Source organism: Falco rusticolus, chromosome 6 (genome assembly GCF_015220075.1).
Source record: "Falco rusticolus isolate bFalRus1 chromosome 6, bFalRus1.pri, whole genome shotgun sequence".
NCBI classification, from domain to species: domain Eukaryota; kingdom Metazoa; phylum Chordata; class Aves; order Falconiformes; family Falconidae; genus Falco; species Falco rusticolus.
Window position 1 is genome coordinate 52,416,350 of NC_051192.1, and position 27,772 is coordinate 52,444,121.

Sequence of the window (27,772 nt, forward strand, 5' to 3'; positions counted from 1 at the left end):
AGGACTCTAGCAGCCCTTTTAATACTCTTATTTAATGCCCTTATGGGTGGCGGAGCAGGCGGGCTCGGCGGCGCTATCCTCGCCCGGGGCCCGCCGCCGCCCTGAGGCGTGTACCCCCTCAGAGGCCGGGGACTGTCGCCCTCGCTGCTGGAGCGAGCGCGGCTCCGGGGCGGAGGCTGGTCCCTCCTTAACCCCGCGTTAGGGTGAGAGGGCGAGCACAGGGCGGCTGGACCCCCCGGGGCGCGGGAGAGGGTGGGCGGGCTGGTTTAACCGCCGTTGTATCCGAGCGTGGCGGGAGGCGGGCTGAGGGAAGGGGCGAACGGCCGCCCAGCCCAGCCGTTAACGCCACCCACCGCTTTAAACTTCCCGCCCGCCGCTCGCGGCGCCGTGGCCGCGCTGCCTGTTTGCCGCCGCAGTTTCCAGGCGCCGCGGACGGCAGAGACGCCGGGCGGCCGCGACCTCTCTGCGTCCTTTTTCGAAGCGGTACTGAGGGTGGGTACCGGCCCGCCGCGCCTCGCTCCCGGGGCTCCGCCGCTGGGTTGGTGCCTCCGCGGGCAGCGGAGGCGAATCTGCCGGCCGCGTCCTACCGCTAGCGCAGTTTGGGCGGTTGTCAGGGAGAAACAAGATGGCGGCCGCAGCGACGGAGGAGGACACGGAGCTGCGGGACTTGCTGGTGCAGACGCTGGAGAGCAGCGGGGTGCTCAATAAGATTAAGGTGGAGGAAAGGAGAGGCTCTCGCCCGCGCACACGTCGCCCGGCGGGAAGGGGGCAGCGCTGGCCGGCGCCGGCGGCGGTTAACGGCCCAGCAGAGCGCGGGGGAGGGGCCGAGGCTCCACGGGCTTCGTCCCCTCTCGCTGCCGCTTCCAGCCGGTGTTCCTGGCCGGGGCCCTCTCCTGGCGTCACGGCCTGGCGGTGGCACCTGCTTCCCCCGCGGTGCTCCTCGGCTTGGGGCTCGGCGGGGAGCCGCGGCCAGCGCCCGCCTTGCGCGGTGCAGCTGGTACGCGCCCGACGGGGAGGCCGGGGCCTGAGGCCTGACCGCTGCGTGGGTCCGCCCGGCGGCCGCAGGAGCTGCAGGGTCGCCGGGGCGGGGCGAGGGGGTGAGCGGGGGGCCGGTGCCCGGCTCTGCGGTTTCGCCCCCCCTAGGTACCGTGCGGCCGCAGGGGCTCACCTTGGCAGCTGCCAAACCCACGGGAAATACTCAGCCGCCGGGTGCTGTGGGACAGGGTTTATAGTTTCTGCTTCGATACGAAAAGCCCCTATTGAAAATTTCAAACGGGTTTTCTTGAGGCTCGCTGTTTAAACGTTGCTTTTCTTGAGCGTGGGTTGCTTGAGCTGTGTCTTGGAGGCTTCCTAAACCTGGAAACTCTGGGGATGCTGATTGCCTACAGGGAGCCAATAATGCTGTTAAACACTATCTTCTGTGTATTTTCTTATATTGGAGTGTATGCTACTTCCAAGCCTGTAGTGTAGCCTGAGCTTGTGTCAGAAAGGATATGAAAATTGGTTTCAAGGATTCTTTTTAAGTTAGAAGCTTCTAGCAATAATTATTGAGTATAGCAAAAGAGCCATACGGATACAGAAGCATAAGTACTGCTGGATTCAGTTCCAAGCTAAAGGAGAAATGGAGTTTGGATTTTGGCTCAGTTGTGGTGGTGGTTATCCACAGCGTTCTTTTAGACCTTGAAGAGGTAGATGACCATTGCTGATGTTTCAGCAACAGTTCAACAACTAAGTGCTTAATAGAAGTGAGAACATCTTTGTGTGTGTACTTTGAAGTCGACTGGATTTTGGGCTAGTTGTCATCACATTTTTAATGCTACTATTTTGTTGAAATGTGTGTTCTGCATATTCAAATAGATAATCCTCGTTTAAACTCCTTAAGTAGTGAAGATTCTAGCTCATGTAACTGTTTTGAGCAGGAGACCTTTTTTCTATCTAAGCATCAGATAGGCTTTTTGGGCCACCTGTTAACCTCTCACATAGTGTTAACCAATAAACATATAGTGATTATTAAAAAAATCACAAGCCAATTAGGTCATTTTGAGCACATGACCTGTAGTTTCTTAATTAAAGTCTGTGTGCAGTATGCAGGTTTTTGTACCATGGTTGTCAGTTCATTGAGATTTGTGTTAAAAAGTTACATATATACACACACAACAGTTTATTGTAATCTTCACCATAATGCTGTAAGCGTATAGTATCCACTATGGTGTAAGGTATCCTTAAGGCAAACTAGCAAATGACAAATACAAACTGCATCCTACTTCCTGGGTTATGTCTCTCTTTGATATCAGGAATTACTGTTTAATAAATGGTATGATTATGGTCAAGGCTGTTCATTTGAGGAATTCAAATTGGCATGCAAGTTTGATGACTTTCTGTGGATTGATAGTATCAATGACTTACAGAATTTTTCTGCTAGTCCCTGACAAGAAGTCAGTTGTCTTCCAGAAGAATTAAGATTGAACAAGTAGTCTTAAATGGTCAGCTTTTAATTGAAATTAATTATGCCATGCATAAAAAAAAAACCCCACCATCATCCTTCCATTAAAATATAACAAACGTAGTTGTGATCGATAGTGTGTGTTTATCTATTGTGTGTCAGTATTTTTTAGTATGTGGTAGAACTGAATGAACATTTACATGTTATCAAAACAGTTGTTTATTTTATACTTCAGAATGAGTACTGACTGTTCAAGACTGATGAGGCTAGAAAGCTAACTATAATATATTTAAGATTCATTGAAGTAGGTATATTGAAGAGAAAGATATATGGTCAATGTATAGCTGAATTGGAATGAAGCACTATAGGTAGAAACAGTTCTGGAAGGATTTGAATTCAAGGGGAATAATTTCAGTGTTATATATCAGAATATATCAGGCTGTCAGCTAATACCTTTTGTAACATATAATGATGGAGTGATTTTTAGAAGGAAACTTAGGGTGATGCCTTTGTTCTCTAATGGAGTATGATTTTTATAATGGGTTGCAGTTTATTAGTTTACTCTTATTTTGAGATTAATTTATTGGGTACATTTGATATAAATTATTTAGCTGGAAAAAATGTTACTTGTATGATACTTTAAAAATCTTTAATTTAACATTTAATTTAAAAATACATTCATGATTTTTCTATTTACCATAGACATTGAGCACTGGAGTTTTTAATGAAGTCATATTGTGAAAACTGGAAGATGTGTAAATATATTTGCCACTCGTAATTGAGAATCTCCTGTGTTCTCTAAAATGCAGTGTGTTTGTGTATGTATATAAAGTTGTTAATCACTGGAATAAGTCTGAGGGATAAGGCTTCTTCCTAATGAATTCTGTAAACATACAGAATGTAACTGTGGGTATTTGTACTTCAGTGAAAATTATCACCGATAACTGTGTGATGCATGCTGTACAAATGGAGATGTTCTTCTGTCTTGAAGAGAATGTGATCTTTCTTTCTCCTATCGGAACTGTCATCAGAGCAAGAAGAGCTGTTATGCTTCTTACTGTGTTCCTGTATTACTTTAGGGGGTTTTGGTTTGTATCTTTTAATCTCTTTTGTTCTGGAAAAAAGTTTATGGCACCTGAATTTTTCACCTCTGGACCTTGCTGTTGCTACAAATATGAGGGAGATTAGCATCACTAATACCGCATGACTTAGTAATGCTTTTGGACAGCTGATACTGTTGTTGTTAATTTCTTGGTAATTTGGGAGCACACCGCCACACTCCACCCTGTGACTGTAGTCAATTCATCTTGCCTTCACAGAGTGGTGTTATGGTCATCTGTTGCCTCTGTGCCATAAATGGCATACTGATGGTTTGTGTGCTTATAGGTCCATGGTAAGTAGATAGTGCTTATTCATTAATTTGTTTGTTTTGTGTGGTTGAAATGGGGTTATTTGTTTTATATATAATTATAAGCAGTAAACATATTGGCGTCAGCAAAATCACAACTGCGTGAAGCATAAGATTAAACACTCCTGTTGCTGTTGGTGACCATCCAGGAAGAGCTGCCTGCCAATGGTGTTCTCCATCATTCTTCACTCTTACCTAAGACATGGTGTATCTCTTCTGTATCATGATGGGCAGTTTTGTATCCATTGTTTGAGACATGTTTTAGCAATTGACACAGGTCATTGTGCTGTAGTAGTTTCTTCACCCATCTAATATTAATGCCAGTGGGAGTAGGCAATAAATTTTGACTCATATAATGATCACAATTGATAAGATGGAACAGGAGCTGAATAATTAAAGGCATGTCCCACAACTTGATTAAAGTTACCAACAGAAGTATTTGGGTGATTGCTTTTATCTACAGTAATGTTATCTACCCATATAAAATCACAAAGTTTTCATGTGAACATATCCTTTCCCACTATATACAGGTACAGTTTCAGGGATTTTATCAGGATGTGTTTCAAAATGACAGACATTTTGTTCAGTGTCAAGGCAAATGTCTTGGGCTTTGGTGGTGTTAATGGTCCCACAAATAAATACTTGTTCTTCCCATACAATGCATGCATTAACATCAGTAGTTTGCCATTCGCTTCTGTTTTGTTGAGCCCATACTCTGTGTTCTAATGGACAGAGTATAGCTCCATTGTGATTTAATCCTAGTGCAATTGGGATTATGGTGTATACCAAAGCATTGCATATGGTTAAGACAAAAGCTGTGGCCTTATTCTTGGTGGGGTCATAAGTAAAATTGATTAAATACCACCAGGTGTGGAATTATATTTCCAATTTTTTATATTATCCAAAATTACCTTTCAAATGTCAGTGGGTAAAATGCCTTCTTCACCTCTTATGTAATTGCTGCTACTGTAGATGGCATCCACAGGTGAGCTTGGATACAACTAAGAGCCAGCACAACACTTTGGTCTTTACCATGTGGTTGTGGCACCAGAGTTGGTGGTTCCTTTAATTATTTCCCATTCAGACAAGAGCCATTGGTTAGTTCCCAGCATTCTAATTTAAATCACTTCTTGTGGTAGGTTTTTACAAAGAATGCTCACTTTACAGGGCTTCCAGTGGGCTCCTAGTGATTAGTTGATAGAGTACTTTGGGAAGTTTCATATCCCATGGAGCCTCACTTGGTTTGGGACTCCTTTTCAATAAGCCATTAACTGTACCATCCCATTTGATTGAGGGTAATATGGGGTGTGGAATACTCAGTTCCCTCCTTTTGCCCAATCTTGCATGAAGAATGTGTACCATTGTCACTTTGGATAACATCAGGAGTAGGTGGATTTGAGAACCAAAATAATAGCCCTCACGCTGTGTTTTGCCCATTGGCTTCCTGACACTTGGTCACCACCACAAGCAAGCCGATGACTGGACCCCTGTAAGAATGTATTGATATCCCACAGAGGATTTGAATGGTTCTATATAATCAATTTGCAGTGTAGACCGTAAGGTTTTCCTTTCATTGATATGTGGAGGTGGTGCTTTAGCAGGGTGTTCTGCTTTATTTTCAGTCTGTGCTGGGGACATTCTGTAAACATAGTTTCACAAGTTTTTCTGTTCATGGGCTGGCCTTTGTGCAGCAAAGTGCTTCTTTACCTTTGTGGCCTAGGTTTTGATGTAACCGTTCTCCCAAACAATACCACTCAGGATTTAAGGTGATTTTACTGATTTTAGTTATCTTTGATTCCACTTTGTGGCTGGTTGATTATCCTTAGCATGAGCTTTTACCCCCTCCCATCTTGAAAGGTGTTTTCCTGGCTATGTATAGTAATAATTGCCAGTCTGTGTTTCTCCAAATTGGGGACCTGTTTACTTCCCGATTCAAGATTTTTCATGACAGAGCTGCTGTGGCACCAGCCCACACAGCATAGGAGTCTACATAGATGGTTTTTGCTCCATTCCGTGCTGCCAGAACAACTGCTCTTATTTCTCCTACTTGTGCACTGCATTCACTTTCCTCTGTTACTTGTTTGCCAGCCTTATTTACCTTTTTTGCTAATGCATCTGTAAACCAAATGTTTTCTTTTGGTGTACCCTCAGTGAGGGGTGGTACATCCAGAAGGGGTGAAGGTTTAAAAAGTTGTTGTAACACTAAAAGGGCATCTGCAATTTGGAAACCTTAGGTAGGCATACCATTTTCTGATAGTTGCTTTTGTGCAATTCCTCTGGGGGAGAAGACCTCTTTAGCATTGCTTCTAGTAATGTGTCCTCTAGTTTGCCTAAGTTGTCCCCGATGCATTTTCTCAATTTGTATAATTGCTCAGACTGAAGATAAAAGTCCCTTTTCCCATTCAGGAAATCATTGTTCTGTTTCTTTAAGTGCAGTTGATCTGAACCATAGAAGCCTTTTTGCCCTGTGGGGACCAGTTTGGAACAGATTACAGCATATAGTGTGTTCCGTGCAACCCCGTTTGGCTATAATAGGGTTGCAGGGGTGTACCGGTCCCAGTATTTTTAATTCGTTGGTCAGAGTTTTTACCACCTCTGTATGTTCTAATTTCCACTCCCAGGGTTTACCTTTCTGTAAGAGCAAGTACAATGGACAGGCAATGGCAGATACATGCTTCCTCCAATATCCTAAAGTTACCATTAATTGTTGTAACTCCTTCCTTGATTGGGGCATTTGTGGCTCTCCGATTTTTCTTAAGGTTATCTGGAGGAATTGCTGTACTGCCTGCTATCCACCAAGTACCTAAAAAAAAAACCCCAAAACAAAACCCACCAAACCACAAAAAGACCCTACCTTTTTCACTTGGTCCCTGATATTTTCTGTGGTGAATCTCAATTTCTGCTTTACTTAGCACTTGCCATGCTGCTGCTGCTTCCCCCACCTTCTCAGGGGATGGTCCTCCAGTCAGAAGGAGTCTGCAGGTGTGAGGTAGTTAGAGGCTACGGATCATCCTTCAGTCCTGAACAGTCTTTATCTTATCCTTTTATTTTATTTTTTTATCTGGCATCTGGCTATGTAAGCTGCTGTGGATGGCTTTTACTAGTGTACTATATCAAACTAATAATCTTGTCAAGGTAGGTGCTTGCTATCTTACTGTTAAGACCATATTACCAAATTAGACTGGCATTTTTGAGATGCCACCTAAAAACTGTGCTTGGGGAGCTCTTGACAGAGTAAGAACTGTTTTTCCTTTTCCAGGGAACTGCGGACTCTGCGCTGTTTTCCTGTACAGTACCTCAGAGATATGCTAGAGGCTCTGTGTTTAGAACAGAATAAGTTTATCCAGTTTCTGAAGAGGGATGCTATAGCCCAGGTGCAGAAAAGATGCTTTCATGGGCTACAAGCTTCTGATTTATAGTACAACAGCAACTGGCAAGAGACTGTGTTCTCTGTCGAGCTGTACATGCCTGGGAGGAAAAGTGGAAATGTACTTCTGTTTCAAAATACTGACCCATAGATTTCCCCACTGCATACAGACAGTGGTTGTCATATGTTAGCCTTACTCGTTTTAGCTAAGTTCAGTGAAATCAAATAGCTGTCTCATTATTATGAGCTCTCACCTGGTAAAACTACTTTGGGGATAGAAGGGAATGGGCATCTTCCACAGGATGAGAAGGAAGCCTGCTGTTTTGGTGAATGCAAGAGTGGTAGATACACACTGTCACCTTACTTGTCAGCATCTTGCTTTATTGGTATAACCCTGTTTTATTGAAGACTTGGGAAGGATATGGTGGGGAAGCTGCATATCAAGCTTTGGTCTGCTTTACTACTAGACTAGAATAAAATTCTTCAAAACATGTTTGAATTATGTTGAAAACTGCTAGCAGAATGAAGCAGTGTGGAATAGGAGGATGGCAAAAGCAGATTGTAACAATATATGGAACACAAATTGGGATGGTGCCAAAGGGTACTAGGGCAAAGACAAATGTAAACCCTTCACACTTACTTAAAAAAGAAAAAAGGTGGGCAGGGAGAATAATGCTCTTTAAATGGATTAATCTTTGTAGTTGTATAAGCTTGCTTATCTGCTGGTGGGAGCAAATTGCTGTGACCATGCCTGATATTGGTCTCAGTCTCTGGTGTTCAAATTCTCTGTGACTTGTCAGGTCCTGAAAAGTTTATATGACATTGTCCATCCTACCGCGTAGTATGATTTGTCTCCTTGTATTGGGGTGATTATTCCTTTGGCCTTAGCTTTGTCGTTGTTGCTTTTTACTTTCTTCCTCATGAACCTGAGAGTTACTGCTTTAACCTCACACAGATTGAAGTGTATGGTTCCATGTCTAAATTTATTGAGATTATATTTTGAGAATATCTTGCTATCATCGGAGCAGTACCCAGCTCAAAGGGTGAAGGTCAGTGTGTTAGAATGGTGAAAGCTTTCTTGTGGAGATAATACAGGAGTGTTTAACTTCAAACTTGCTGTGACACTTGCAGGACTGAAGGACCAGTTGGAGGGCTGCTTAACTGTGGAAAGGCTGAAGGGTGGTGTTGCAGCACAACCAAACTAGTAGGCCACAACAAGGCTTTTACCATCAGTCAGATTCTACTGTCCATACTGTTTCTCCTTCCTCCAGAGGTCAGACCACACTGCTCCTCCTCTGTCCAACACCCTCTCCCACACTCCTCAGGGCTATATAACTACTTAGTGGGAATGAGCTACAGCTGCACATCATCCATGTCAATCAACCCACTGCCTTCATTCCTCTACAGGGTGGTATTCTAGATGTTGCAGGTAAACCAAAGGCAGATGTAGTAAATACCAGTGGGATTATTTTCTGTTGATGAGGTCCTAGCCATAAGGATATTAATTGGGCACTAAATGAAATAAAGGTGAACCTGCTATTAATGGGGAATGGCAACATTTGGGAGAAATTGACACTATGTCATTAAATGAATGAGAAGAGGAAGAAAAGCAATGCAGTCTGTATTTAAAAGCCACTGGGTTGACCTAGAGGAGTAGGGCAGACAAACAATCACAGTTAGGAGAAAAGGAATAACAGTTGTGATATTGTTGCAAAATCTCAAACAGGTCAGACTCTGGATCAGCTGATGTAATGGCAACTACTTACAGACAACTTTGTTCTACTGTCCCATGATCCAGACCCTTAAAGAGACTTACCCCTACCCATGTGTCTTTCATTTTGAACAGTTTAATGGGTTTTTTTGTTTGGTTTTTTTTCTTGCCCTTTTATGTCAGTATACTTGGTTTCTGTAGCATCAGTGGAACAGAAAGTCAGCCTTGCAACCACAGTTTTCATATTGACATAAGACTAAATAAACAAGTTGCTAGCTGTTGGTCAGAAAGTTAAATGTAAAATGATTTTGTAAGAATAGTATTTAAATTAATGGATTCTGAGAGGATTTGCTGGTTGAATGCTCCGTGTACCCCAGCACCTGAAAAAATGTAACTGCACTGGCAGTATGACCATTGCATACAATTGTGGTAAGCATTTCACACTTCTTTTGATGGGAAACATGTTAAACTTTGTTGCATTACTTTTTGTCCCTTTAAAACGTGTCCAAAGAGGGTTATGCTTAAAAAGGAAAGGTTTATTTTATTTTTGCCATGATTTATTTTTTTTTTCTGTGGGAGGGAACAGTTGCAGGGTAATCCATGTTTAGTTACCTTTCATGATATACATGAGAAAATCCAGATGCTCACCATATTGTTCTTGTTCTTAGTTATAGAAATCAATCTTTCTTTAAAGCTTGCTTGCTGCTTTTCTCTTAAGAAAACTACCATACAGAGTAGTACCGTCTCTTACAGTTTATTACTGCAGTGTTATGTGCTGGCTACTTCAAAATGTCGGATCAAGAGTTGATGAAAATGGCAAACTAATTCATCAAATGCAATGTATGTTGTCCATTTGATATTTTCAATGAAAGAAGTAGTGAAACTGTAGTATTAAAAAAAAAGTAAGCAAGGCTTAAGCTTAAATATGCAAAACAATTGTTGGAAGAATTCTGATCCTTGATATTAAGACATTCAAAATCAGCTAGGTAAAACCTCACCACAGGAGTATTTGAATGACTCAATCATGCTGTCTTTTCCTTGAGAAGTTCTGTTTCTTTGAGTGTGATCTGACAAGAAATCACAGCAATTTGTATGTCTTAACATTAACTTTCCAAAATATATTATCACAAGCTATTAACTCATGTCTGAAAGCTCTTCTTTGTCAGCCTCAAGTCACATTGCCTGTAATCTCAAGTGTATTAATTGCAGTGATGTAGATCACAATCAATGCCAATGTTGCTTGAAGAGAAACAAATAGCTGTTAAGCTAGGTGCTGGCTCTTTGCATTCTATTTGCATAGGGAAAACAGTGCTTATAGAAACGCTGTTTGTAGTTGTTGTTTTTTTTTTTTTTTTTCTTTGGCAGGCAGAGTTGCGGGCAGCTGTTTTTTTGGCATTAGAAGAACAAGAGAAAGTAGAGGTAAGAGAACCTTAAAAAAAATCAGCATCCTGATAGTTCTTCATGTGGAATTAAATACAGTAGTTTTAATACTTTCTATTTGTGAAATTTAACAAGAGAAAATTATTTATTACTGCATAAGAGCATGATGCTTAAAGAATGCAGAACTGGACTATCAGGGTATCGATGTTTAAGAACAGGAATTGTTACATAGCCTTTTGAGACTGTAACTTTAAGTAACTTTCTCTACTGGTTTTATATTGCTTCTGTCCAATTGACTGGAGTAACTAAATATCTTTTCCATTAAATACTTCTGTAAAAAAAAAAATATCTAGTTGACTGATTAAGGTTTTATCAAATCGGAATAACATCTTTTGATATTTAAAATATTGTAGTGGTTTTTTTGACAAGCCTATTGTGAAAGCAATTTAATGCAGTAACTTGCAAAGTATGCTAATGCTTCTGCTATTTCTCAAATGGATGTTGTAGGCTTACTTCAGGATAATTTGCTTATATTTGAGAAGGAATTCTGAATTAAGAGATGGAATATGTACTGATACCTTGACAATATTAGGGGTATGTGACACTAGCACCATAAAGTAACAGTACTGCAGTGGTATGCAGATGCTAGTTTTGTGACCCCTTCTACTGTTGGCATTGCCTCATTTCCCTGTGTCTTTCCTTTTTCTAGAACTAAAGGGGAGAGGGTGCTGTATGTCCAGGCTCTGTTTCAAGAGAGGAATGGAAAACTGCACTATTCCTCTACTGGTTAGACAGTTGTGCTCTTTCTGGAAAACTGCACAACTGTAACAGACATTACAGTCACATTAGTAAGGAAGGCAAGTAGTTATTCTATGGTATGAGATTTCATATTCCAGAAATCTAAATCTATGAAGAAGACATAATGGAAGAGTGATATAGCGGAACAGTGCCATCTCTTATGGGAAGCTTCAGAATATTATAGAATACCCAGAGAACAACTTATCTGAGGAGCACCAGGGCTAAAGAGAGATCTGCCACAGTTGACCTTGGCTCACCCTTTTTTCAGAAGGCTTAAAAGTATCATGATATTTTAATTTTATGCTGTGGAGATGCTGGAAATACATTAATACTTTTCAGTACTCTGAATTCCTAAATATTAAGCAAGATAGATTTCCTTTATTGTGCAGCTCTTTCTTGTGTGTGTTAGCATTTACGGCTGTAATGATAAATCCCTGTAACAGACCCTTTTCTTCAACTTAAGTTCTTACCCAGGATATTTTGGTATGTTAGGAGTGGCATGTAGAATTTGGTTTGAAAAATCCTTGAACAATTTTGACAAACTCAAACGTAGCACATTGATTTATCTCTGTTTAAAAATCAAAGTTGAAGAGGGCAAATCTAACAAGGGAGAAAAAGAACGTTTTGTATCTTTGAAGGTCTTTTGATTAATAGAAGATTAATATTGATCTGTGAACTACTAATTAGCACGATCCACGTTTTATCTAGATGATTTGTAAATTCCCATTTTTTGTAAAGTGGGACTGAATTTCCTTAAAACTGGCGCTATGTTAGAGGAGCAATCTGGGAAGTTAAGTTACCTTTTTAATCATTAAGTAAATAAAAATCAGTGTACTATCAAGAATTTTGGTGAAATCACTCTAGCTTTGTAGCTTTTATAATAGGAACACTGAGACGATTTTGATTTTTCCTAAGTAAATGTGTGGCTCTCCAGCTTTTACTTGTAGGTGGTAGAATTATTATAAAGGTAGATTGTAAAGAGGTGAATTACATGTGTCAGGCATCGTTCTGGAACAGTGTACAACAAAACACCACCTTGCTGTGATTTTCAGTTTCTTGCTAGTATGAGACTGATGTTAATTGCTGTTTGGTTTTTGCTTTTTGACAGAACAAAGCACCTCTGGTAAATGAAAGCTTGAAAAGTTTTTTAGGTACAAAAGACGGTAAGTTCTTTGTTTAGTATACTTCTCAAAATAATAAAACCAGGAAACAAAGGATTAAATCTTTGTATCTTTTACCTGTACAGTCTTAATGACATAAAGGATGCTTTTGTTCATGGTTTTGTTCATATTTATGACAAGGGATGTCATAAATACTATTCATTCAGAATACAATTAAATCTGTATTTTTTGAAGTTTAATATTGCTGAAGTGAGGTGACTAAAGCATTTCAATTAATACTTCATTATGAGTTATGATTACGCAAACTCAGAAGCATTCTGGACTGATAGAAACAGTAACCAGTGAAAACACACTGCAGAGGTACAGTAGTGAATGCATGCATAGGAGAAATGCCAAAATGTTGTCTTTAGAACAGCTGAATAGCCTAAAAAAATAATCTTATACCTGCATTTTGTAAGCAGTCTATATTTATGCTCCTGAAGTATTGCTTTTTCATACGATGGCTGAGTTAGAAATTGGTACACAAATTAGCGATGTAGTGGTAGTTTGCTGAATGTCTAAATGATATTTGTAGGACTGTTGAATCAATGCAGACGTTCATACTGAAGTCATGTTAATGTTAAATATTTGTGTCCGTCTGGTGTATTTTTATTCTTTGCATTCTGTTTTTAGGTCGCTTGGTAGCAGGTCTCGTTGCAGAATTTCTACGGTTTTTCAATCTTGATTTGACATTGGCTGTTTTTCAGCCTGAATCAAGCACAGTAAGATATACTGGTTTTATTTGTATGCTATATTGATCATTTGGAGTGTATGGCAATGAATACAGAAGCTATAGTAGGTTTATTTAAGCCACTTGCTTCTGTTTATTCTAAAAAAAAAATTATATTTAGTTTGTAAAGGGTACTTACTGCCTTAAAGACACATATTCCAGGAGAGTGTGCTAATAAGTGAGTATTCCCTTTATCAAAAATCAATGCTTGATAGTATGTTAATTTTGAATCCACAATTATTATTTTTTTTGTGAAATCAAAAAGCAGTATATACAACAGAATACTCCTGCAACATTTTTTGCCAATAATTTTACTGTGTCATGATATTAAGGTAATACTGTTACATGAAAATTAAAATAATGTCAGTAATATACTCTGAGAGAAATTTCAGTGAAACAAAGGACTTTGTACATGACAAAAAGTGATTGAAAAAAACAGTTCAGTTGGAAGGGACCTAAAATGATCATGTAGCCCAACTGATTGCTTTTAGGCTTTTGATACCAAGTTAGAGTTTTTTCTCATCACATTTGTTCATTTGTCCCCTTTTATGGTATAAAGATTTTAGTAATAAATTTGGGTTTGAAACAGTTCCATTTAATTGAAGGATTTCTCTTTACATCCCAAATACTCGTTTTTACTTTAATGTCAGTTTGAATAGTTAATTTATTTTTGTTAAGTCAGTTAATTGACTTCTGTTTCTCAGAAATTCATGTTTCTTTTTAGGGGTTTAATTGAAGAAAATCCCGTACACTCTTGTCCTTTACCAAATATAACTGCATTTATTGCACTAGGACACATCTGTACATAGATTTATGTTCATGCTATCAGACAGGGGTCCTCAAACTTTTTAACCAGGGGGCCGGCGCGTGGATGAAGTGGCAGGAGGTCATCTGCGGCTGCTTGGTTCCCCCCCCCCCCCCCCCCCCCCCCAACCCCCGGCGGTTCTGTAAATACCAGGGGGTCAGACTGAGGACCGTGGGGGGCCGTGTCCGGACTGTGGGCCATAGTTTGAGGACCCCTGAGATAGAAAGTCAAGCTTTCTGTCATGTTGCCACTCAGTCTGGGGACCAGTGCTTCATGCACATTGTAAAGGCATCTCATACTCTTTGAAATGCCACCTTTCCTTTTTCTAGTAAGGGTCTTTTTCACCTCTTGCAGTACATATATGAAATCTGGACAAAGTTAAGCTAATTGGCCAAGGCTGCTGTGTATAGTGCCGAAAGATTTTACTTCATCTACTAGCCCCTGTCTCTGAGCAGTCTGTTGTATTGTCTCTTTATCTTCCATGTTTCAGTGTGCTTGGCTAGTGGTGGCTTGCTTCTGTATTTGCTTGACCAGTGTTTTGATAGGAAGCGTCACTAAATAATTGTGACTTCAAGATGAGCTGGTGCGCTTTGCAGTATTGTCATTTGGAGGTTATGCGAACCAACCTGAATTTGCTGCAACATCCTGCTTCTGCTGTGAAGTTCTGTTTTAAAAAGTGTATTTTTCTTTTATTTTTTTTGTGTCAAATTTTTTTGGTTGGAGGGCTGATACTGAATTACTTTCTTTCTTGTTTCTGTCCAAATCCATAGTTTTTTAAAGTGAAACAGAGACTGAAAGTAAGTGTTGACCTCTGTTGATGCACTTCTATATGCACAGGAATGGGGACTCTCTCATCTATGTATTTGCTGGAACCCCTGGCTAGGTGTCCTAGGATCCACTTTTAAATCTGATAGGCTAAAGTAACTTGACTATATAAATCCTTACATCCTGAAACATGATAATGATGAATACTTGCATATTTACAACACTATGTGCTAAGTTCAGGTACAGGTCAGGTGTAAATAATGCAATAGGCTATCATTACTTTAGCCCACATGCTAACAGAAGTCTTAAATAATCACTGGTTAGTCAAAATATTGCTGTGTTAAATAAGAACAAAAAACTTCAGGAGTTATATTTCAAAATAAATACTGTTTTCTGACAGCTATTTCTGTGTCGTGATTTTATTTTTTTAATGTGTTGTTTTTGTTCCCCCCCAGCTAAATGGCCTTGACGGTCGAGAAAACCTAGCTCGAGATTTGGGAATTATAGAAGCAGAAGGTACTGTGGGTGGTCCCCTGTTGTTGGAGGTTGTTAAAAAATGTCAGCAGAAAAAGATTTCAGGCAGTGGGGAAGTAAGTAGTGTTAACATGTATTTTCTTTCTTTCTTCATAATTCTTTATTCATTTTCATTTCGGTGCTGAAAACCATGACTGAAATTAAGAACACTTGGCTATTATAGTATTTCACTGCTTCAAGGCTTTATTATATTTTATTATGCCTTCAATGTAACTTATCAGAAAACAATGCTGAAAGATAAAATTATGACTAATCTGTTACTTTTGATGTCACCCTAGTATGCTTTACTAATATTCTGCTACAACATAGTAACACAGAGTGAACCTAGTTAAATAGCACACAACACTGTCACTTATCTTCTAATTGCTAGTGTGGTTTGGTAACACTTTTAGCTGTACCTATTTTCTTTGGCATACTTCTAATTTTAATATGACTTGAAAAGCCTAGGTTTGGTTTTGTTAAAAGCTTTAAAGCTGTTCTGAAAACATACGCATTTAAAACTTAATATAGGGAAGTATTGAACTATCTAAAGGCAATGACAGTAATATTTTAATGGAATAAATTAAATTAATGAAGAAGCATTTGATTAGTCTGCTGTGATTGTGGCTCGAAAGAAGAATTCTCTGCACCCAGGATATATTAATTACCACAATAAAAGCTTAAATTCAGAAGTAGTTGTCATAGACTTCCTAAAATAACATCACAGCGTTGCAGTTTGCATACTGCGTGAAGATGGTAGTCTTGTTTCTTGTTGGATGGTATTATGACAAAATTCAATGTATTTTTAAGAAGTGTTTATGTTGAATTTCTTAGGTGGCTCCAGTTCTAAGTGATAGCCTGTGTGCCACATCAAAATCATCTGATGGAAGATCAAGTACAAACCCCATACCAAATAAGGTAAGATTGTGTTTATATATAATGAAAAAGCTACATAACATACGTGAAATAAGTAAAAGAGAACTGTTATGAAACTGCAGATACAATGGCATTAATTTAAATGATCTGTAAAGTCCTGTACCTTTCTGACTGGGTACATGACAGCACATACACACAGCCTCTGTGAGATGCAGACAGGTTGGAGCTGCGTTGCCCTGTGTATGGGGCAGCTGGCTGATTGCCCTTGGCATTGATAAGGGTGTTAGGATACAAGTGTCTTTGTGTTGGGGCCTCTGGCTTGTCTTTTCTCTGCTGCTTCCTGTTAGCACAAAACTGGTATTAACTAACATCTTCCAGGCTCTAATACTTATTTACATTTGACTGGAACTGATCGACACAAATTACCAGTGTGGAGCAGGAAAAGCAGCATTTCTGAAACCAGCTACTGCACTACACTCTGTAAAAAAAAAAAAAAACAAAACCCCAAAAATCCCCCAAAACCCAACCACAAAACAACCCAAAGGAAAACAACCCTGATTCAAGTACTAAAGTTTGTTCAAATTATTGATGTAATCTGATCACATAAAAAGTTTTAATAGCTTTTTTCAGGATTATTGGGAAATTACTTGGAAGCTTTCCAACTCACTAATCAAAGCTGAGAAATATAACATCACATAGATTTTGTTGTTAGTTCATGCGTTTGGAGAGGGATTGGTAAGGATAAAAGAAAATATGACCATCCCAGGTTGGATCTGCTTCGTTTTATTCCTCTTCCTTAGTTTTTTGCCATGCAAACCCAGAAACTATACAATTTGAAAAGCAAACTTCATTTCAAGATTGAGTTACCATATTAATTGCTGTGCTTGTTGGTAGTATTTTAAAAGATAATATTTCTTTAACTGACATTTGAATGGAAATTCTAATAATTTCAGACCTGCTGTAGAAGATAATTCTTGCTTGGCACTAGCTTTCATAGTAAAACAAACCCACTAAAAAGATCTGAATGCTGATTAAATATCACTGTTATTAATATTGTTGCTTTATACCTGAGTCCTTACTTTTGTCTTGGGGTTGTACTAGATTAGCTAAGAACTACTGAAGATGGGTTAGAAGTCATAAATATTCCCTTCTCCCTTGCATATACTACCTTTCATCTTCAATTTTAAATTACTTTTTTTGAAATAAGTAGGTCAGAAAGAGAAGAGGTTAGTGTTTGTTATATGGCTTTTCCTCAGGAGAAGTCTAGAAGAGGAAAAAAGTAGTTCCAGTAGCTTGTAGTTTGAACCAGGTTTCATATGGATGTTTTTCTGGATGTCCATGCACGCAAAAAAGTAGTTCCAGTAGCTTGTAGTTTGAACCAGGTTTCATATGGATGTTTTTCTGGATGTCCATGCACGCCTCAAGGCTGGTTCATCCGCTGTCTGGTATAAATCTTATTCCTTTATGTCTATTCTTGGCAGAACTTTTGGCAATGCAGTTATGCAGATGTTTGGGGCTTTTTTGAAACTTCTGCCCTTGTTACTGTGGTTAAACTTTGCCAGCCAGTCCAAAATAAATTGGTTAGGGGAGACAGAGTCACAAGCACAAAGGTGTATAGTGTCTTAAGACTCATTTCATTAGGAAACTAAATTCATAAGAATGAGTTTTAAGTTATGCCTGGAAACTGCTTTAGAGGAGGGAATAAATGGCAGTCTTAGTTCTTTTATCACAATTATTTGGGCCTGATCAAAACAGGAACTCCTGTACTCAGCTCAAACAGTGCTAGGTACACTAGTAGAAACTGGATGGAAAATAAATATAAACCATGCCTGAATGGTTTCCAAAGATTAATGCTGTTTCTCTAAAGTGATACTGTCTTGCAGTGCATTGCATTATTCTATGTGTTGAGGTCAGAATTCTTTTTCAGGCTGCTATCAACTACTTACATTACTAATCTATAGATGCACAAGCTTCTATTGACTGACTTCAGCTTAATTATAGTGACTGGGACTGGTCCAGTCAATAGTGGTGTTTTTTTAATGTGTATATACTTAATCCCCAATAGGTATATGGACACAAGAAAGTGATGCTAGGATTTATTCTAAGGTCTAAGTTATAAAGAAATGATGTACTTCACTTGTAAGAAAGATGTAGCAATATGTTTGTTGACATAAAAGAGAAATGTAAAAAAGTTTGATAATAGATGTGACAGTGGTTTAACAAGAATCGATGGCAAAGGACACTTATTTGCTGCATAGAGGACAGTCAGACAAAACTGCCAAGGAAATTTTCCCATTGAGTCATGAGGTTCAGAAAGGACCCTGTTTTGTTCTAAACTCCTTCTCAGAGGAGAGTTTAGGTGCAGCTGCATCCAGACTTTTGTCCCAAATTGGATCAATGTTTTGTATCTAAAGAGTTGTATGTGCGCAATCAATCCTTCTATACCACTTAGCTGAGATTTCAGTTTAGCATGCTATTAATCACTTTACTGAGTATCTGTCACAGCAAGGAATCCCTCAGCCTCGAAGAGTAACCTTGAGCGGTGTCCCTAATGAAGGGGAGATACTGGCGTGCAGCCCACTGCTGTGCACGAGAGCACAATGAGCCCTGGGCAGACTGATATTTATGGAGTAAGATAATCGACTTATAGTCATATTTGCATACCAACTACAGAAGTTAGTTTCTTTCAAACCTGGCTTGAGTTGGGCCTTGACCAGCACTGTTAAGTGAGCATATTGTTCAAATTAGCCCTTGGCTATTGCATTATCAGTCTCCCCCAAATCCACTTTGAGTCAGATGCAGCCATCAGGACCAGATGCATACATTAGGACTGCCACTGATGGTTATCACTTGATCATTGTTACAGGAATAAAGGTCAGAGTGGAGGGGAGGGGTGTGGGGAAGGGGAGCACACAAGAAACTACCAAATAGTATTTAAATCTGAGCAAGAAGTATTAAAGTATGGTAAAAGATGGTTCATTGAGTCATGTTTGCTTTTGTTCAGGAGAGTTTTGTGTGTTGTTGGGAGCTGAATACTTATAGCATGCAGCAGCAGCTGAGGTGGTGATAAAAACACTTTCATTTACATGCTTTTTCTGATGTAATGAGGTTGCAAGTAGAATATAATTTCCAATAAATTGGAATTTATGATCAGGCTTTTTATATTCTTTATACTCATCTGCTATGGCAGGCAAATCATAATTCTATTGCAGTGGGAGATTAACTTGTTCTGGAAATTCTTTACATAATATATTGCTGAATCCTCCATGAAAATATATTTATCTCAGAAATGGGAGAAAATTGGTTTCTGTATGGATGATTCTTACAGAATAGCAACAGCTGTTGGTTGGACTACATACTCCTCTAAGAATAAGTAGTGGCTATCTTAATGGGACTACAGTTTTTAGATGTATTTTCTTCCTGGTTCTCTCTCTCTCTCTTTGGTAAAGGCAGGATGGGAAAATATTCTGCCTGTGCAACATACTTGGAGGAAATTTTAGCCAGTCCCAGCTGGAGCAAGATGGAAGTTGCCTGAACACTTTAGGCTTCCTGATCAAACTTGAGATTCTCTGGTATTTTTTCAGCAAACCTGTGAGCTTAATTTGCTCTGACTGTGACTTGGCAACCAATACATGTAATGTAGAAGGAAGTGTGCTGGGAGAGACCAAGACCACAGCTCTTGGCAGCAGCAAAGAATTGCATTTGTTTAAGTACAAGTGTGAAACCACATTCTGATTTATTAACACCATTAAGTCTGAAACTCAAGGTAGGGATGTTGCTCTTTGAACCCTCAGCCATCATTAACCTATCGCTACAATTGTAAAGTAGTTAGTGCACTTTAGCAAAGCTTTATGATATATGAATCCAAGCAAAGCCCAACTGTTGTGCTTGTAGTTTCGTAGATGAGATAGCAGCAGCTCACTCCCTCAGGGCCCAGAATAGAAAAGTAGCAGTAACTTCCCTTTTACTCCAGTCAGGTTATCACTAAGCTCTTAATTTTCAACAATGATTCTGTTCCTCTAGGATAGGAAATTAAAATTTCATTGTTACTGCCACTTACTTGTTCTTGCCCTAGAACAACTGAGCTGTTGCCAGCAAGTGAATGTGGTTCTGTGACTGAGATAAAATGACCTTGGCAGGCCTTTTTCAACTTTCATGGCCTGCAGTTAAAAAATTACACTTCAGCCTTCTGAATGAAAGGTAATGACTGATAAAGAAATACTTGAGACAGTGCAAGCTACATATTGATTATCTGAATTAAGCAATACTGTTGTTTTTGTTTTAAAACTAAAACTGTTGCTATTAGTGTGCAGGAAGGAAGTTAATGTAATAAACAGATATTAAGTGGCTTAATTTTAATGAGGAGAAGATAGAAATTGCAGTACTGCTTGCTACTTAGAAAGACGCTATTGGTTAAAAATAAGAATCCATTTTTTTCAAGTGAGTTTAATTATCTAGGTAAATTTGAATATTGTTCTTTGGGCCACAAAGTTTTGCAAAGATAACAACTTGAGCTGCATTATTTAAAGTTAGTAGATAGAGTAGTCCTTACATGCTTGAGTATCTAGGATGGAGCCATAAGCATGGAAGACTGAAAATTATGTACTTTCAAAGTATCTTGTTTATGTCATTTTTGGTTTTAGTATTTGAAGGGAGAAAGTGTCATCAACTGCAGTCATCTTACACTTGCTAGTTTAAAACCTAATATTATATTGCTGAGGTTACCTTGTAATATGGAAGTCAGGGTAACTTGCATGGGTTTAAATTGATTTCTCTTGAAGATAATAGTTATAACTAAAAAAGTTTGTTTATAGATGGGATGTAAAATAACACTAAAAGCATCACATAACTTCCAGGCTATAAAACAAACAACCCCCTCTATATTCAAAGCTAAGAGATAAGAATCAATTTGTCTAGTTTTCTTTATTTGATGACCAACATCTTCTAAAATTGGTTGTTTTTATGGCAGAGGTGATCTAGATAGCAAAGCAATGCAGAGGATGAACAAAAAATTTTGATGGCAGCAACAATAAATAGCAGTTCCTTTATAAAACTGGTAAATCTAACTTTTTCCTTTTGTGTGATTCTTGATGATACTAATAAATTCCTGAAAAATACTAATAAGTCTGAGCTAACTTTTTCAAAAGGAATGGTAGGTGTATATGTTGTTTTACATCTTATAATACTCTTACTCCTTTCATTCTTTATCTTTCAAGGATGCTGAAACCACTCAAAGTGATACAAGTGTCTCATCAGGGGAAGCAAGCAAAAAAAGCATTCATTTTCTGCCTAATGAAACAAAACTAGATCCTCAACTAGAAAACAAAGACTTAAATACCAAAGAAAAAAGCGATCCAGGTGTGGATGAAGATGATGTAGAGGGAGATTCTTTTTTTGATGATCCTATACCCAAACCAGAAAGAACTTATGGCTGGTAGGTGACATGGATGATCTCCTTAATGCAGCTTTATTTTTGTCCTCTGTATGCTTGCAGGCCTTTGAGCTAGCAGATGTTTGATTATTTATGCTTGTAAATGCCAGTGTTTAGATCTGTTCTGCAATATTTTGTTTCTGAAAGGTGCATTTCCATGATTCTGTTCTTTGAAATGCAGTGTCTTGTGGGATCTCTTGGATGTACACTGAGTGGAAAAACCTCTATCACTTTTAGGTGCATCAGTAAGGCTATATATTTGGTAGAATGAACATGCATAAAGCATGGATGCTGGTTTTTCTTCTTGCAGCAGAGCTGCAGTAGCAATCAGTACTAAAGGAAGTGCACAATAATAAGGATAATGCTTTAGCGTTCTGGATGGCTTTGTACAAAAAATTGGTGAAAGTGTCAACTGGCTCCATTGTGAGAATGAGGACAGTTTTCTAACAGACGAGGGCTTCCTCTTCACATTGCAGCACCTTTTGTGTGCAGTTCTGTGCTTTCAGTGAAGTATTGTTATTTCTGCATATGCTAATTCTGCAGAAGCTTCCAAAGGGCATTTTTTAATTGTTCCTCTATGGAGTCTGATGACTGAAAAATACAAGAATAGTGACTGGACTATAAAATAGCTTTGTTTCAGAACTGAAAAAAACTGTATTTGTGCTATCATGTCAAGTTATCTTGAAGTTTAGTTTAGATATCTATTGATATCTAAACTAAATATCATTTATATGCAGTATCGTTTCATGGTGTTCTTTTGCTGTGCTCAAGTAATCAGAGTGTTGCTCTAGTTTAGTAGAGGTTACCAGAAGAAATGCAGAAGCATTTGCAAGTCAGTTTGACAGTAGATTCCCCTCATGTTGACTTTCCTCCAACTGTGTTGACAGCAGGCAGAACAGCATAAACTGTTTTGTATTATCACTACAGTAGATGCTTACTCTTAATTTTGTCAGACGTAGTTTTAGTTGTAAACCAAACCAATTTAAATACTGATTTATATTTGAATCTTTCTTCATGTGGCTGCGTTTGCATGTGGGAATAATGAAAGGCCCTTTGATAAAAACAGTGATGCTGATGGAGGTGCAGGAGCTCTGTCTGTGAAAGAAGGCAGGCAGAAGTCTTTGCATAGGTGAGAAAGTGACTGTCTTACTGAAGTCTCGCTTGACACTTGTGCCAGTAAACTGCCTACTGTTAAGATTACAGAATGATTAGTCCTTTGTCCCTAGCTCTTTTCGCTGTTAATATTGCTGTTCTTGTTTTATGACCATTTAGTAAATCATAGAAAAAGAAGTCACTACGCACATTTCACAGCTCTGTAGACTGCTTATTTGTTTGGTTTGTTTTAGGAAAACTGAAGCTAATAAAGCAGGAGGTCTAGCATCCCTTTCTGATGCACCACCTATAAAAAGTGGATTAAGCTCCCTGACTGGTGCACCTTCGCTAAAGGAGTCTGATAGTAGTAAGTTTTTACATGTTCTTATATTTTGATAAATGTAGGAGATATTTCTTGTAATATAATGACTGCACTACATATTCAGATGCAAATGTGATTAAGTATGTGGTCCCCTTCTTGTGTAATATGCTTTATAGTAATGCATTTTTATCTGAGTGATCTCTTAGCGGTTTTGATGTATTATGTCACCATTGGGGCATCTTAGGTTTTGGAGCATGAAATACTTATATACACTCCTTTTTTTGGTCTATATAAGGCAGTTTTCAGGAGTATAAAATTCTGTTGCTTGGTTTCTAACTGAAATTGACTTACTCCTTTGTATTGTTACCTTAAATTATTTGCGGAAGTTCTTTAAGGATATTTGCTTTCATGTTGTAAAACCTGATCCTGAATACTGGGAGACTGTCCATGTTTGCTACTCACGTTTTTAAACATTAGCGGAGTTCAGACCTGAAAATTGCATATAATATTAGCATACTACACTATAAAATTATATAAGATTATTGTAAAAGAACAGTTGTTATAAATGGTTGATGTATATGTTTTAGTGGGATGTTATTAAAGAGTCATAAGTCAAATTTCTGATATAAGTGCTTTTGTTTTCTTGCAGATTTGAATAGAAACTCTGTTTTGAAAGACCTGCTTTTGGTGAATGTAAAACTGGGATCACTAGAATTAGGCAAGTAACTGCTAAACCTGAGGAAGCTCTGATATTGTAAACCCTTAAGTTCTGGCCCAGCTTCTTAGAGGAATCTGAGTAACTGAAATACACATATTGAACTAAAATCTTCAGCTTTTACTTCTGTCATCGTTTAACACCGTTGCAAAACTTACTGGAGTTAAGAGCAAGATCTGATCTAAAGGAATACAGAAAAGTCAAAATGGGTGTCTTGTATGTGGATTAGTATTTTACATGTGCAGCAAAAATTTGATTCTTTCCATGCATATGTTTGCCAATATCAAATGATTAATTTTATTGGTGTCTAGTTTTCTAGGAAAAGAGGGGGTTTATATTTGTGCAAAAATATAGCCAGGCAAGTCTTACTGTTTTTCAGTGGCCTATTTTCTTGTCATCCACACATTTGAAAGTTTATTTGTAAACGATATGAATATGAAGGAGCAATATGAAGATGATGTGATATAAGAAGCATCAGCTCTCTCTCAAAATAGTTGCCATGTATTTTAGTTTTGACTTCAGCAATGTAGTCAATATCACGAAAATGTATGTTCAATTTCAAAACGGTTTGTATAAATGAGCTTGAGATTAATTAATGACAAATATAAAGTCATTGTCTCTTCCTAACCTGCTCAAGTAATTTAATCTACTTGACACTTTTGCTGGCCACCAAACCATATGCTTGGGTGCAGGAAGAGATTCTTTTTTTTTGCATTTCCTGACAATAAAACTTGTTTGATTAATACCTTTTAAAAATTATTTAGGAAATGGAGATGACGATGAGTATGCTGATGACTTCAACAGGTAAGAGAAGGATGATACTGCAGTAGCATAGTATTCCTTGCATTATAAGCATATACAGTAGCATATTTGAATTATTTCATAATATTTCGGCTAGTCACTATTGCTGGAGTCTGTCAGTATCTCGGAACTCCTTTAAACTTCCATTTGCTATTTTAGTACATGTGGTTACAAACATGAAAAAACCTGATCCCTTTTGTGTAGGCAGTAATGAGTTCCTTAAAAATCTGGTACTAACTTATTATAAGTTGTTGCTTTATTTGTGGAAGGTGTTTGGTTTATTCCTGAACCATGCACTTAACAATGCTATTAAACAATGAATATGGTGTGTGCTGAAATATTCAACAAAGAAATAAAGCATCATGCATGAGTAGTCAGTAATAAATGTTGAACAGCCTTATCCTTACGATGTTAAGGTATTGGTGTTGTAAACTACAGGATTGAGGCCTAAGTATTTATCATGGTTTCATCTAGGTAGAAAGTCTTTAGCTGTTATGGGGTTTTAAGTAACTTCATATTTAAATTGCTAGGAAGTGAAATCCCAGTCAAATGTCAAGTGAACGTAACACCTGGATGTTCAAGAAGAAAGTCTTATTTCCTCATTTATGGTTTTCTTTCTCTTTAGTACTAGCCATCGCTCAGAAAAAAGTGATATCAGTATTGGTGAAGAAATAGATGAAATTTCTGTGGAAACAGAAGAGTCAAATGCCAGTGATAAAGTATGAATCTTCTAAAATTGTTCTTCACGTTCTTGTGATCTTGCCTTTTTTATTTTTAACCTTCTGTGAAGGAAAGTGCCATTATCATATGTTCCTAGGATAAGGCTGTATTATTTGTTATGTTCTGTATCTTTACACCAAGTAGTCTTGCCAAGTCTAGATACTACACTGATTAAAAAACAAAACAAACCCCCCACAACAATTGTTTTGTAACACAATTCACTGTCTGTTTCTAGCCATGTAAAATGTATTTGACATTGGGTTAGTATTTGGCATAGGAATGTCTTATCCTTATATCTTTAGGAGGTACTCGGACAGATCTTCAGGAGTATGAGATGTCACTAAAAGAGCTTGAGGCCAAAAGAATGGGATGTTATATGAGGGACTACAAGAAATAATACTTATACTTACTGTTTCTATGATTTCTGAGTTTGTAATTTCATTTATTTTCTAGCTTGAAGGCATCACACAAGACCTTACCATTTCTCAGTTAAGTGACGTTGCAGATTATCTAGAAGATGTGGCATAAAACTGGACAGCAAAAGTGTTTCATTGTGCTGGACTAGAAGACTGCTGTGGACTGTTAATTTCAGACAATCACTATTTGCTGGAATGTCCACTCCCTATTTGTGCCTTGTGTTTCAAAAAGACTGTAGGTGGAGAAGGCTTTTAAATACTCTTTAACAAGAACTAAATGAAACGGTGCGTTCCCATTTGAGTCTGACGTCAGAATTACTTTCTTCATTTGGTTCAGCCAAATCTTTTACAGCAGGAGATGAATTTTCCAAGCAGAATGCCCGTTGCTGGCAGTGGGCATAATAAAACCCAATTGATAAGAAAACATTGACAGAGATGCATGTGGCTTTATAGTGAACTTGCACTGCTATTATAACAGTCTAATTTTTTTTTTTTAAAGATAACCAAAGCAAGAACCTTCAGAGGTAGCAGTTGAACTCACACTTCTTTTAACACAACTTTGTCAAGTCAGCAAGTAGTATGTATTTATAGTAACTCTAGCCACAATACCTAATTGCTCCAGACTTACTTGAAACTGCTGTTTTTGAGACTCTTCTGAAAGTTGGAATTTATTTTTTTTTAACAGCATATCAAATTGAGAGGAGCTAAATTTAGCACTAGTCTTAACACCGGATATTCTTGTTTAAATGTTTGTCAGGCCATTGATGTTAAGACCTAAGCTGTTTTTATGTATGATAATTTCTTCGATGTTATCTGTTGTTAAACCATGAAAAGTGATTTTGTAAGGATCCACAAATCATTAACTAAATCTTACTGGGTTTTGTTAAGTTTTTAACAGTGTGGTAATGGTTTGTGGAGCTTTTATTATGGAGGGCTCTTCATGTGCTCACTTTCATTCTTGAAAATACTTGTTATGTAAAAATGAGCGCCAAAAAGTGAAACCACTAGCGTGCTGTTTTTCGGATTCTGACTACTGTACAGAATTGAATCCAAATATTTAAAGATACCATACCGAAGACATTTATGGACACTAAGCTCTAGCTAAGAGCAAATTCTTGTATTTTCATTATACTCTTGCAAAACAGGGTCAGTAATGGAAACATTGACAGCTCTTTAACGATACTGTTGTACATGGCGCTGCTATAATATATAGGTCATGGACATTTGTAATACAGAAACAAGACTTCAAAACGTGCACTTTCTGAACACATTTGAAAAATATACATGTAAGTGAATATAAATAACTTAATTTTTTTCTTTTTTCCTTTTTTTTTTTTTGGCTTTGTAATTTTTTTCAGGAACACTGTTGGCCTCTCATCAGTGCTCACCACAGTGGAAGTAGCATGCTAATCTAAAGCCATTGGTTAAGCATATAGAGCTGCTACTAGCATTGGATGCTGACTTAAATCTTTTTCTTGCACTGGGCCAGCAGGCATGGAGCAGTGCAGTTAGGCTTGTACAGTACATAAATGATTTGAGAGGAGAGAGGAAAAGTGTGCCTTTTATTTATGTGCACCCCAAAACAGCCAGCAGAAAAGCATCAGGATATTTAGTAATGATGTTAATTTTTAACTTTGTGCCATATTGTAGCAGCTGAACACAGAGGAGAATTTTTTTCACCCCAAAAAATCAATGTGCCATAGGTTACAAATAGCGACAATGTTGTAACATAGGATATATCCTGTGTAAAATAAATTTTTTTCTCATTTTTTTTATGTATGGGGGGAACCTGTGCCTCGAGATGCTATGTATAAAAAATTTGGTTTGGGCTTTTTTTGTTTTGTTTGTTTGTTCCTTTTTTAATAAGATCAACAGCATGTCTGAAGGAAATAAAATTCCACTTGAACACCTGGGAACATTTGATTTCTGCCATTCATTTTTAAGGTGTATGGAATAATGTAGAGACAGTGTTGGCTTTTTTACATGTCTTGGGAAAGCCTGATGTTCCATTACCAGTTAGCTGTAGGATATGTGGCAATTTATCATACCAAAAGAAACAAAAATTTATTAAATGATTTCTAATTGCATTTGAAGATGTGGCCTTTTAAATAACTAATTAGATATTTTAAGTGTTAACATTACTTTTGTTAACAGCAAAATATTGTTCTTTTACCTTGGGGATTAATTGGAGACCCTGCACTTTGACTCTAACATAAGGAAATGCCAAAAAGTGGTAAGTCTCCTTGCTGTTCCTCCTGTAGGCTTTTACCGAGTTGTGTATAATAATTCAAATTGCAAAATAAAGCTATTGTGCTGGCT

The 27,772-nt window shown here is 38.1% G+C and overlaps 1 protein-coding gene across 3 annotated transcripts; it reads left to right on the top strand.

The window, feature by feature from the left end:
* Nucleotides 1–379: 379 nt before the first annotated feature.
* CEP43 (centrosomal protein 43) lies at nucleotides 380–27,772 on the top strand. Of its 3 annotated transcripts, XM_037391810.1 has the most exons (13): nucleotides 380–715; nucleotides 10,295–10,348; nucleotides 12,216–12,270; nucleotides 12,901–12,989; nucleotides 15,023–15,157; nucleotides 15,915–15,998; nucleotides 21,173–21,390; nucleotides 22,436–22,516; nucleotides 22,734–22,846; nucleotides 23,451–23,519; nucleotides 24,281–24,320; nucleotides 24,943–25,036; nucleotides 25,491–27,772. In XM_037391810.1, exons 1-13 carry the CDS (start codon nucleotides 626–628, stop codon nucleotides 25,563–25,565), a joined length of 1,197 nt encoding a protein of 398 aa, XP_037247707.1. In that variant the 5' UTR covers nucleotides 380–625; the 3' UTR covers nucleotides 25,566–27,772. The 3 variants fall into 3 exon arrangements, with proteins under 3 accessions (XP_037247707.1, XP_037247709.1, XP_037247708.1); XM_037391812.1 differs by lacking the exon at nucleotides 24,943–25,036; XM_037391811.1 differs by lacking the exon at nucleotides 22,436–22,516.

Excerpts from the sequence above, each read along its gene's own strand:
- CEP43 (XM_037391810.1), top strand. The coding sequence starts at position 626 with ATGGCGGCCGCAGCGACGGAGGAGGACACGGAGCTGCGGGACTTGCTG. Across the intron at positions 12,990-15,022 it reads TTCAGCCTGAATCAAGCACA|CTAAATGGCCTTGACGGTCG; the intron begins GTAAGATATACT and ends GTTCCCCCCCAG. Across the intron at positions 24,321-24,942 it reads TATGCTGATGACTTCAACAG|TACTAGCCATCGCTCAGAAA; the intron begins GTAAGAGAAGGA and ends CTTTCTCTTTAG.